Source organism: Rosa rugosa, chromosome 1 (genome assembly GCF_958449725.1).
Source record: "Rosa rugosa chromosome 1, drRosRugo1.1, whole genome shotgun sequence".
NCBI lineage: Eukaryota > Viridiplantae > Streptophyta > Magnoliopsida > Rosales > Rosaceae > Rosa > Rosa rugosa.
The window spans coordinates 15,835,003-15,847,074 of record NC_084820.1 but is presented as its reverse complement, the minus strand read 5'-3'; the positions used below and the strand labels follow the sequence as shown (position 1 = coordinate 15,847,074).

General features: G+C 37.0%; 2 protein-coding genes and 1 pseudogene across 2 annotated transcripts; all 3 read right to left on the bottom strand.

Moving 5' to 3' along the window:
* Window positions 1–522: 522 nt before the first annotated feature.
* LOC133712604 (uncharacterized) lies at window positions 523–1,338 on the bottom strand. The gene has a single exon (XM_062138741.1). It carries the CDS (start codon window positions 1,336–1,338, stop codon window positions 523–525), a length of 816 nt encoding a protein of 271 aa, XP_061994725.1.
* Window positions 1,339–6,343: 5,005 nt separating this feature from the next.
* Window positions 6,344–8,088, bottom strand: LOC133712515 (putative F-box protein PP2-B12; annotated as a pseudogene).
* An 877-nt stretch (window positions 8,089–8,965) lies between these two features.
* LOC133727382 (F-box protein PP2-B10-like) lies at window positions 8,966–10,469 on the bottom strand. The gene is made up of 3 exons (XM_062154973.1): window positions 9,940–10,469; window positions 9,739–9,857; window positions 8,966–9,613 (listed from the first exon to the last, which is right to left on the bottom strand). Exons 1-3 carry the CDS (start codon window positions 10,213–10,215, stop codon window positions 9,124–9,126), a joined length of 885 nt encoding a protein of 294 aa, XP_062010957.1. The 5' UTR covers window positions 10,216–10,469; the 3' UTR covers window positions 8,966–9,123.
* Between the last annotated feature and the right edge of the window lie 1,603 nt (window positions 10,470–12,072).

Here is a 12,072-nt window from a genome sequence, read left to right as displayed (position 1 = left end):
CACAACCGCTAGAGCAATTCGTCATTTCTTGTTCATATCAGCAAACAATATATATATAGGGCCCATCTAGTGAGGAATCTTTTTTTTTTTGTCTTTTCTAGGGATAGGGTATTAGACCAACTTTTTAATCATATTTTGGCATCTCAACCGTTCAGTTTTTAGGTCTTAATGTGCAGATCACTTCCGCAAATTTTTAGCCAAATTGATTGTCGTTAAGGCATTCAAAACTGCGATTTAAAATTATAAGTATGAACGGTTCAGGTTTGACAGATTTGGTTCGTCCATTGATTTAATCAAGTTTGATATCTTAACGGTCACCGATTTGGCTGAAAATTTGCAGAAATGATCTACACATTAGAACTTAAAAATTGAACGGTTGGGATGACGAAATGTCATCGAAAAGTTGGTCTAATGCCCTATCCCTAGAAAAGACCAAAAAAAAAAAGATCCCTTAGTGGAATGGCCCTCTCTCTCTCTCTCTCTCTATATATATATTATTTTTTATTTTTTTTATTGCAACACCTATGTCAATAGGTTACAATCATGATGTAGTACATCCCTAATACAATTAGGAGCTTGGCTATACCATGCTTGTTTCCGATCAGATTCGAATCCAAGATTGGCTAGTCTATGTGCTACTTGGTTACATGTTCGTGGAGCAAAAGTAATCCTGACTTGCGGCAGGTTGTGTAGGGCTGTACATATATCATCAACAATACTACCAAACTGAAAGAGGGCAACACCCTCATGTGTGATCTCTTGTACTGCTGCAAGACAATCAGTTTCTATAGTAGCATGTGTGAGCTGCAAATGTTGAATCAAATCCAATCCCGCCCTGATAGCTAAAAGCTCCACTTGCTTGGCTGAAGAAACAAACTGAATAGGATGTGCAAAAGATGCAACAAATTGACCTTTATAGTCTCTGATCACACCACCAAGACCCCCTTGAGTTAGAGTAGGCAAGAATGCTCCATCAACATTAATTTTTACTTCCCCATGTTGTGCAGGCTGCCAGCTAGCTTTAGTCTTCGGTTGAGGTGCAATAGGAGAAGTTCTAGCCTGTTTATACTCATCTAACCATGTCATAGAACTTAGGAAAAGAGCAGAACCAGGTTTCGAAGTGTTCTCCCATAACATTTCATTTTTGTTCTTCCATAAGGACCAAATGCCCATGAGAAGTCTTTCAAACACCTCCTTCTTGAGATGTATCGCTAGTTCAAGCATCCATTCTTTAAACACCATATTGGGGAGAATAGAATTTTGAAGATGAGAAGATAAGATGGAGAAGAACTCAACAGCAACAGGACACTTACAAAAAAGATGCACACTGTCTTCCATTCTATGCTTACAAAGCAAATAACTCAAGTCACCTTCATAGCCCTCGGTGAGAAGACGTTCCCTTGTGGGCAGTATATTTTGACATGCTCGCCACACACATATTTGCACTTTCCCCGGCACTTTGGCTCCCCATAGTCTTTTCCACAGTTCTTGGAAGGGATCACCGGTTGATGTAGTAGTTAAAGCATTGCCAAGAACATGAGCCCTAGCCACCCAATATGTTGATTTCACTGTGAAGATGCCTTTCTTTTCTGGTTGCCAATACTACTTGTCACATGTGCTTCTTCTGCTTAAGGGAATAGCAAGGATGCGTGTAGCCACATCAGTAGGGAAAATCATATGAACTGATGTGGGAATCCAGGAACGATCATGCTCATTTATCAAGTCTGCCACCTTATCAAAAGGAGAGCTCAACGGTCTTTAGATTAAATACCTTGGACAATTTGGGATCCAATCATCGTTCCAGTTGCTTACTAGTTGACCATCACCTATTTTCCATTTGACTCCTGCTTTTAGCACTGGTCTGCCCTCAATAATGCTTCTCCATGAAAATGAAGGTGCCACACCTAGCTCAGCGTCCCAGAAAGAACAATTGGGAAAGTACTTGGCTTTAAAGAGCTGAGCAACTAGAGACTGAGGGTTGGAAATAATTCTCCACCCTTGTTTAGCAATTGTAAGCATAAATGTTCTTAAATCTCATACCTCCTTCTTGTTTAGTAAGGCATAACTTTTCCCAACTTCTCCAGTGGATTTTCTTTTTCGTATCAGAGTCCCCCCAGAGAAAAGAGGCACAAAGTTTATGAAATAAATTCATTATATATATATATATATATATATATATATATATATATATATATATATATATATATATATATGAAATAAATTCATTTTACCGCCTTGAACTTTATGCCTAAAATCGTATGTGCCCCCGAACTTTTAATTTAATCACATATGCCCTTATACTCTCTAATATGATCAATCATAATCAATAGTAAACTAATTCCTTAATTTCTTCATAAATTAGTGACAATGCATGCCCACTTAGGGTCAATTTTTAGCCTTGATCATGTAAATAGTGTGCTTCTTGCATAATTAAAGGCTAAAAACTAGTTTGAGTGGACAACAATATATGAATAAATTGATAAATTAGTGAAGGATTGACCATAATTGATCAAATTGGAGAGTACAAGGGCACATGTGATCAAATTAGAAATTTGGGGGCACAAATGATTTTAAGTGTAAAGTTTAAGGTGATAAAATGATTTTACAGAAATCAAACGTAGTGTAAAGTTTATATATATAATATCTATAACATATATACAAAAACTCTGGAGGCCCTTCGGAGCCCGTGGCTTGAGGCGGCAGCCCTGCTTGTCTGTTTAGGCAAAAATACATCAATTTTGGGTTTTTTTTCCTTTTAATCCTGCAATGCTTAGATGATGATCTGTTTGTCGAAGTATTCTCCTTGTATTTGTAAAGACAATTGACGTAGTGAGATGTATTAATTAATTATTACTTGCATGTATTACTCTGATTTGTGTTTTCTTTTATTACTTGAATCACTTACATAGTGGAGTAAGGCCATTGTCATCGGAAAAGATTTTACACTACGTTTGATTTTTAGGGAAAATGGCTTAAACAGTGTCCCCACCTTGTTGCCATTCTAAACTTTCTTACCTCAGCTTCCCAAACTATCAGATTAGTATCTGAGGTTCTCGACCCCGACCCAATTTCAGTATCTGGAGCCGTTAGCTCCGTTAAGGTGTGTGCCGCGTGACATATTTTGAAGGGTATTTTCGTCCCTTCATATTTTAATCTATTATTTCTTTCTTTCTTTTCTCTAAGCTTTTTTTTTTCTTCTTCTCTGTCTCTCCGCAACTTGTCTATACTCTAACCATGGTTTAATTTTTGCTTCTCTACATTTTTGTTCCCTTCTGAATCTCTTACTTCTCTTCCTCACTCTTTTTCTCTCTCGTTTCTAATCATAATGAAGAAAATCGTGGGAAACCCTCTTCATGTAAAATGTCTGTTCTTGGGTTTGTTCCAATCAGAAAGCCTGGATTATTTGATTTTGATGGGGCATCATAATTCGGGTATGGAATTGGAATCGGAAGGAGTTGGAATTGGAATCGTTATGAGCCAGGGAGGGATTCATCACGGACTCCAATTATGATGAGGAAGAACAGAAAGAGGGACCAGCAGGTTGGGCCACTAGAGGGACGAAGGCATCTCTGGGCTTTTGGGTTTGGGAGAGATGGAGATGGGGTGGTGGGGATTTGGCTTGTGATGAGGGCTTTGAGGGTGTCAGGAAGGAGAGGAAGTTGCAGAGAGAGGATGAGGCAGCCATGGATTGAGTTTGGTGAAGATTGTGGACCTTCTGATTTTGGTGTCATGGCTGGAAATCGTCGCTAGAGCCTCAGAATCTGATTTGGGAACAGATTCGGAGTCGGGGTTCTGATTTTGGTTGTTATTGGTTGTAGTGGTGGGCGGGTCAGACTCGGACGCGGCAGTTGTGGCGGCGTCGGTGACGTGTTCGGGTTGCGGATCCGGTTCTAGAGCCTTGGTGGAGCCGTTCTCTAAGGGTTGGCGGTGGCCATTTGGGGAGAGAAGGGTTAGGGTTAAAGGGAGACAATGAGAGATGGGAGAAAACGAGAAAGGGGTTTTGGTGAAGCCCAGTATTGCAGAAGAAAAGACTATATGGGGGAGTTGTTATGGTTGCTTAAGATTTTTGTTTTTTGGTCATAATCCAGATTGATTATCCAAAGTAACAAACCCAAATCAAAACGCAAAGCTCAATTCCTCTCTTTTCGTCCTTGCTTCTTCTCATCTAATCCCAATCATGAGCTCTCATCCTCTTTCTTCCTCAAAAACCCAGATCACCATAAAAATTAAAAATTAAAAAAAAGTCCAAAATCCCAATTCTATCAAAGCTGATTGTTTTGAAAATGAGTAGAAAACGATAAAGAATGAACAACAGGGAGATGCTTGATATGAGGCAAGATCACCAAGACCAGCCATATCAGATCGGAAGAATAGGATCGAGAGAGATTAGACTGAGCGGCGAAGGAAGAGAAGAAAGTAGGGAAAAAGAAAAAAAAAATAGAAAAAGATGCTTAAAAAAATGAATTAAAACATGAAGGAATATGCCACGTGGCATGCACCGTAACGGAGCTAATGGCTCCAGATACCGAAATTCCGTCGAGGTGAGAACTTCATATACCAATCTGATAGTTTTGGAAGCTGAGGTACGAAAGTTTAGAATTGCAAAAAGGTGAGACACTGTTTGGATCATTTTGCCCTTTTTATAAAAATGATTGTCTTTTTCAACATCAAAAGAAATATAAAAATTTAAAAACTGTAAGTTAACTACGATTTATGAACCAACTATGTGGAAACTTGACCAATGCAGAAGAGAAAAAAAAAACTTTACCAAGATGATCTATAGTACACGATTTTGGGTCAAAATCGCATGTTCTCATTTTCTTACTAATTCTTTTCACCATCAAATAATGATTTTTAAACGCTTATGAAACTAACAAAATTCAAAAATTGCGATGTAATTTTTTTTTTTTTAAGATTTTGCAAAGTTAGTAAATAATAAAATTCATTAAAAAAAATTATTCAAGGTTTCAGTATTTTGTCAATTGGAACACATTTTAAATCGTGCTCTACAGTGATGAGCTTATGGTAAAGGAGAATTTCAAGAAAAAATAGTGTTAACAAGGCTTCTCATGTTTTGATCACAGTGCATCTCCACCTATGGAATACAATGACAAGTTGAAACATATTAAACCTTGTTAACACTATTTTTTCTTGAAATTCTCTTTTATCATAAGCTCACCATTTGTAGAGCATGATTTTAAGATGTGTTTCAACTGATGGAACATTGAAACCACAAACTTTCTTTTTATGAATTTTAAACTTTGAAATATCATTAAAAAATCTACGTTATGATATTTGAGTTCTGTCAATTCAAAAAGTATTTGAAAATCATGATTTAAGAGTGAAAAATTTTGGTAGGAAGAATAAGAACATGAAATTTTTGCCAAAAATCGTGTGCGATAGTTAAGAGCTTTTGGTGGAAATCATCTTGGAGAATTTTATTTTATATATATTTTTATTTTTTAGAAATTTGGGTCTAGTTTGCGCTAGTTAGGGTATGTAGTGTAGTTAATTTTGTGGTTTTTGAATTTTTATTAGGTGGTTCTAGTTGGACCTCCAAATTTGCTATTTGGACCTCCCATACTTAGTACACCTCTAATTTACTTTTTAGAATACTTGAAAAGCTAAGTAGACCTCCTTATTTTTACCAAAATGTCATTGAACATGAAATACAACAATCTGTTATTCTATTTTTTTATCTCTATCTTCAACCACGAGAACAAAAATGAATCAAAATCACATGACATTGCTCTCTTATGAGTAGGTCTCTCCTCCACCAAAATTAATCAGATGGTTGGTTCTTGATCTTGATATATTGTTGGAACCCCTTTGAATTTGCTAAAAGAATGATTTCAAGGGTATTGGGTTGGAAAATCAAGTAATAACTATATCATAATATTCAATTAATTTAGTTTAAGAAAATTCTCAAATCAAATTGTTTTGAATTTACCTTTGTAATAAATGATAGGCCATGTATAGAAATTATTATTTTTACTTAATTCTTTTAAGTAAATTATAAAACTATATAGGCAATATAAGGAAATATCGGGAAGAAAAAAAATTTAATTGAATGTTATATTTGGTTGGAGGAGGTAAGAAGAGTATTTATTTATTTACTTACTTAATTTTTCATTTTTATCTCTTTGTCCTTATTTATCTTTTCATATAAGTTGACAAAGTCAATTAATTGGAGGTTCAACTAGAATCACCCATTTTTATTGTTCTTTTACACCCTGGGAATAAATTATGAATTTTGTAATTATTATAATAAATTACTAATTAAAGCTTGAGTAAAATGTTAAAAAATTAAAACTTTAGGATAACACCAATAATTAAAATAGTATCATGTTTTATATATATTAAATGCATTGTTGAATTTTCGGTTGAGAATACCAATAATAAGAACATCAGGACCAAAAGAATATTTGATCCAATAAGAGTAACATTGGGCCCTGTTCCATATTCTGGCCCAAAAAGACTGCCATTTTTGCCTTGGATCCGGCCTTTCTCCAAAATAGGGTTTGATCTCAATCCCTTGAACAATGAGACCACCCTTGAAGCCACCACAACTATTCTCCTTACAAGACATCTTCAGCAACTCCTCATCTCTTTCATAAGAGAATTCACCCAGTTCAATCTCTAACCAGCCATCCGCTCTTTCCCTCGGATATGGAGCTTCATCAATTTCTTGGGAATGCGATGCATGCATTCCTAAGATGCGATGCCAGTACAATCTCTTTTTTGCTCGGTCCAAAACCACAAGCTGCTCATTGGCTTCTACTCCCACTGTTGTTGGATTCAACTGCAGGTATTAGTGTAACTAGACTTAACCACTTTCCGAATTGTATGCCTTTGCCGTTGTACGTACTATATAAAGTTATAAACCTTCAAAAAGATTCACTTTAGAATTACCTTATAAGACTTTTTAACTTTGACCTTCACAGGTTGGCTTCTAAATCCATAAGCTCGCTCAGTTAACTTGAAGACAAGATAAGCTTTATATAGGGATGATGGCGACAGAATCCATGTAGCAATTTTCCCAGTGATTTTTCAAGCCACAAAAAATCGAGAAGCTCAGCTACCTCCTCAAATCTGTTTAGTTTCACACTTTTACTTTCATTTTTCTTAATCAATTAATAAGAAATCTTAAACTACATCTATATATTATTGAAGATCGAGGAGAGATTCTTTCAATCATGACTGAACAAAATAATGTACTAAATGATCTTTGAACATTTAAATTTCTCTCATAAAAGTAATCATGATGAGGAACAAGTATATATAAATAGTAATAAACAAGAAACACATACATAGCAACGATTCTAGAACATTACTTTCTTCTCCACTTCTAGCTGATATAACACATTATGCATGGGTAATTAATTATATTGAAACCTTCAATTAGCGAGTTGCAGACAAATCTTGGGATGAACTAATTCAATTATTTACAGACCTGGAATCGGGCAGAGAAATCCATCTCCAAAATTGAGGACTACCAGACCCAAGTATCTGGAGGGCCCTTGCAGATATCATATAGCATTTTTTTCCGCTCCACTTGTCCAGTGAAAAGCTCTTCATGATGTCAATGACAATCATTAGAAAAGTAATTAAGAAGCCTAGAACTAAGACCCTAAGAATTTGAGGCAGGATTCCTGATCGAGTACCCTAAAATAACATGCAGGTGTCGTGAACTTACTATCTTTCCCGTGCTAATTGGATTGTCGCAGAGATGAAGGTAAAGCTCCTTCTTGGATTTGATCCAAGAGCCGGAAGAGGAAGACACAGAACAGGATATGATCGTGTGTATATCAGGGGGAAGAAACTTGTCCCAGACCGCGTCACATTCTGCGGCCGACCTGAAAATCTTGGACACCGAGGATAGCCTGCACGCATCTCGAGGTGTTGTGAATGAGATGACGTTGGCTATGCACCCTTCGGGCAACGCCTGCAGATCCAGCACTGTCCGGCATGTCGCGCAGGTGACCATTTCTTCTTCTGATCTCCAGAAGGTGAGAACTCACGGATTTTCTTATGTTTTATATATTGTGCCTGTTTATGTACACACTCCGTGTGTTACTAAGTTCAGTTTTGTTTGTTTATAGAGAGATTGATCTTAGATAGACCGAATTCTTAGCTGTATATTCACTAGGTTTATGTTTTGTTTTTCCTCTTCCAGAATAAACAGATCATATTGTGAAATAAACTAATAATAATTTATAAAAGTTTGGCCTGTCACCGTAAAACCTTAATTACTTTAACGTGCATGGAGATAGATTGTGCTATATGTTGCTGAGACTCCTAAATCAAATAGATGCGAATCTTTCACTAAAGCATCTCAAACTCTAGCTTTTACAACGATTCTGGCAAATAATGTGGTGTGCATATCATTTATATCATGTTGGCGAAACTCTCATTGTTGATGAGCTCTGTAGCTTAATTTGTTACATTTGGATTCGATCGATTTAGTATTTCAGTTGCTCCTCCTAATTTTTGTCGAGCACTCTTGTTTGATGACTTTATTTTGTTAGAACCGCTTTCTTGATGTAGTTATATCTTAAACGATTTAGTATTTCAGATGCTCCTCATTTATATCAAGTTCATGCATGAAACTCTCATTGCTGATGATATTCGTAGCTTAATTTGTTACATGTTGGATTTCGATCGATTTAGTATTTCAAATGCTCCTCCTGATTGTTGTCGAGCAATCTTGTTTGATAACTTTATTTTGTTAGAACTGCTATCTTGATGTAGTTATCTTGATTCATTTAGTATTTTAGATGCTCCTCATTTATATCATTGTTCGTCAAACTCTCATTGCTGATGAGATTTGCAGCTTAACTTATTACATTTTGGATTTCGATCGATTTAATTAGTATTTCATATGCTTCTCCTATTGTTGTCGAGCTTGTTTGATGACTTTATTTTGTTAGAACCTTTTATTGTCTTACTAAAATACAAACGTGTGACTATGGTACATCATTGTATTTAATAAAGGTTTTTGCCCTTTGATGTCATTTTTAACCAGAAGAGAGCAAACGTTAATACTACGTCCGGTCATCTCCATCAAATATTCTCTCACTATATTCAAGATTAATTATAATTAGCAATAAGATTAAGATCTATCTATATCCTGTTGGGTCTGACCTCAATCCCTTGAACAATGAGGCCACCCTTGGCGAAAGCACCGTTGATCTCGGAACAAGTCATCTCCAATTCCCCATCTTCTTCTTCACCTCCTTCACAGAAAAATTCACCCAGTTCGATCTCCAACCAGCCGTCAGCTCTTTCCTTTGGATATTGACGAGCTAATTCGATTTCTCTGGGCTGGGACGATGACTGTGCCTGTACCAGTGCGGCATGCAAACCCAAAAAGTGAGTCCAATATACCGATCTCTTCTTTATCCGCCCCGCATCTTCCAGAAACACAATCCGCTTATTAGATTCTCCTCCAACTGTGACCTCCACAGATTGGCACTCAAATCCATAAGACATTGCAGTTAACCTGTAGACAAGATAAGCTTTATACAGAGTCGACGGAGACATCATGCGTCTATCAATTTTTCCACTGATTTCAAGCCACCAAACACCAAGAAGCTCAGCCACCTCCTCAAACCTGTTTAATTCAAATCAATTTTTAAAACTATACAAACTGCTTATTTATGGACGCAAATTTTATGCGTGCATTATTCTACATGAATTTTTTCACGTCTAAATAAGGAATGAAAAAGTTTTACAGACCTGGTGTCAGGGAAAGAAATCCATCTCCAATATTGAGGAGTATCAGACCAAATAATCTGAAGGCTCCTTGCAGATATCATGTAACATTTCTTCCCACTCCACTTGTCCAGTGACAAACTCTGCATGGCGCATGAGGTCAATGGCAAATAATAATATAATGGGCTAAAACCCGGAGACAACATCAAGGTGTTTTTAGTTTACCATCTTGCCCTCGTCAATGAGTGCTGGGGAATCACATAGTGCAAGGTAAAGCTCCTTCTTGGATTTGGAAAGGCAATAGAGAGGAGATAGTGGTGAATGGATCTCAGGCGGAATGAACTTGAACCAAATGGTGTCGGATTCCGCGGCCGACATGAAAATCCTGGAAAGCGAGGACAGCCTGCAGGCATCTCTAGGAGTCGTGAATGAGATGATGTTTGCTATGCATCCTTCGGGCAAAGCCTGCAGATCCAACACTGTCTTGCAGCGGGTGATCATGCCCTCCTCCACCGGGGGTAAACGCACGGATTTTCTTATGTTCCACTATGTCAGTATGTGAATTGTTACCATTTTCTATTTCGGTATACTTATTTATATAAGCAAAGAGATGGAGATCGACCGAGCTAGGTAGATGAAATCTTGGCGGTTTTGTCTTGGCCTGCAATTTATGTTGCTATATTTTGGTTCTTTCTGTGTGTACTATATATGTTTACTTGTAAGATGGATCTAGTGTAAGGCATCTCAACGGACCGTCATGGGATCTCGACTTTAGTAAAGAAATAAATGCAAAAATCTGTACCTATTTGTGCCCGAGCTCAAATTAATGAATGATATATACACTACTTGAGATTGTTGAGATTAAACATCCCTACATGGGAAAAATGAGACATTGCCTATGAATTTATAAAGGTTTGGGCCACTCTATCCATTGCCAATTGGTTTTGGATATGAACCCCAAATTACTTTATGGGCTAAATACAAATTACTACCCTATGGTTTAGGTCCAAAATCAATTCAGTCCCTGAACTTCTAATTTCATCAAAAACACCCCTGCACTTTCAATTTTGATCTAATAGATCCAATTTGTTAGTTTTCCGACAATTGTGTTATTTAACTTGTTAACGTGGCTCATAGATGGCCTATGTTTTATGATGTGGTGTCGAGGTGGTCTGCATAGTCAATTTAAGAGTGAGTCCTACTATTAAAAATAAATAGTTTTCAACAAATAATCCAACTATAACTTGAACCCATAATAGAATATTAACGAATTGGACCTATTAGATCGAAATTGAAAGTGCAGGGGTGTTTTTGATGAAATTAGAAGTCCAAGGACTGAATTGATTTTGGATCTAAACCACAGGGTACTAACTAGTATTTAGCCCTTACTTTATCATGGTATCAGAGCGGGTTATTACCACGTGTGCATGTCTCACGACCACACGGGCTCCACGTGACCCAATGTTGTCCACGTGTATGGCTTGAAAATTCGCCACACGTGCGGGGGCATTGAGATTAAATATCCCACATGAAAAAAAAAGGATTTAGGTCACTCCATCCATTGCCAATTACTTTATCAGAGATGATTTAATGGGCTTACTCATTTGGTTGAAGGGGCCTTACTCATAAAATCAAGGCGCAAGAATGCATATCTCATGGTCTCATTTTCCACCATTTTCTTTTTAAATTCACAGCAAAAAAGTCAGAAATTCAACCCTTAAATTTTTCAATATATTTAGCAGAATTGGTCAAACAAAAATTTTATTAAGAGAAATTACACAATGATATCCGTAGTTGGAGGCTTCGTTTTCAGAAATGCAGATGGACAACATATTTTAGCAGCTTGTAAGCGTCTCAACTCTACTGATGTCTTGCTTGCTGAAGGACTTTTGCTGCATGTTGGTCTTCGTGCAGCTGTAATACATGGTTTTACACATCTAGATTAATACAAGGAGATTCCAAAATTCTGATCGATGCTTTAGTTGGTTTTACTCAGATTCCTTGGCGCCTCAAACCCATTGTGCACAATATTCAACAACTTCGCAAATTGCTCCATACTTCGCAAATCAAGCATGTTAAAAGAGAAGCTAATATTCTGGCTGATGCCATTGCTAAAACAGGACACCATTCTCTGGCTAATGTTTGGCGCAACTCGCTCCCCCTGACTGCTTCTTTAGCTTTTCTGTTTGATTCCTTAGAGCAAGTCCACCCGTAGTCAAGAAATGTCAAGGCGTCGACCAGTCAAGTAACTGTTCACTGCCACTGGACATGAGTTTCCACCCGTTCTGTTTCTTGACCAGTCAATATTGTTCATTCATTGTTCATCATTTTCACTGTTCATTGGTGTGCTTTTAATTT

What these genes read in the sequence shown, in the direction of transcription:
- LOC133712604 (XM_062138741.1), bottom strand. Translation starts at nt 1,338, where the DNA reads ATGGAAGACAGTGTGCATCTTTTTTGTAAGTGTCCTGTTGCTGTTGAG.
- LOC133727382 (XM_062154973.1), bottom strand. Translation starts at nt 10,215, where the DNA reads ATGATCACCCGCTGCAAGACAGTGTTGGATCTGCAGGCTTTGCCCGAA. An exon ending in TCATTGACGAGGGCAAGATG is followed by an intron (nt 9,858 to 9,939) that starts GTAAACTAAAAA and finishes TGCGCCATGCAG; the next exon opens with AGTTTGTCACTGGACAAGTG. An exon ending in ATTTCTTTCCCTGACACCAG is followed by an intron (nt 9,614 to 9,738) that starts GTCTGTAAAACT and finishes TGAATTAAACAG; the next exon opens with GTTTGAGGAGGTGGCTGAGC.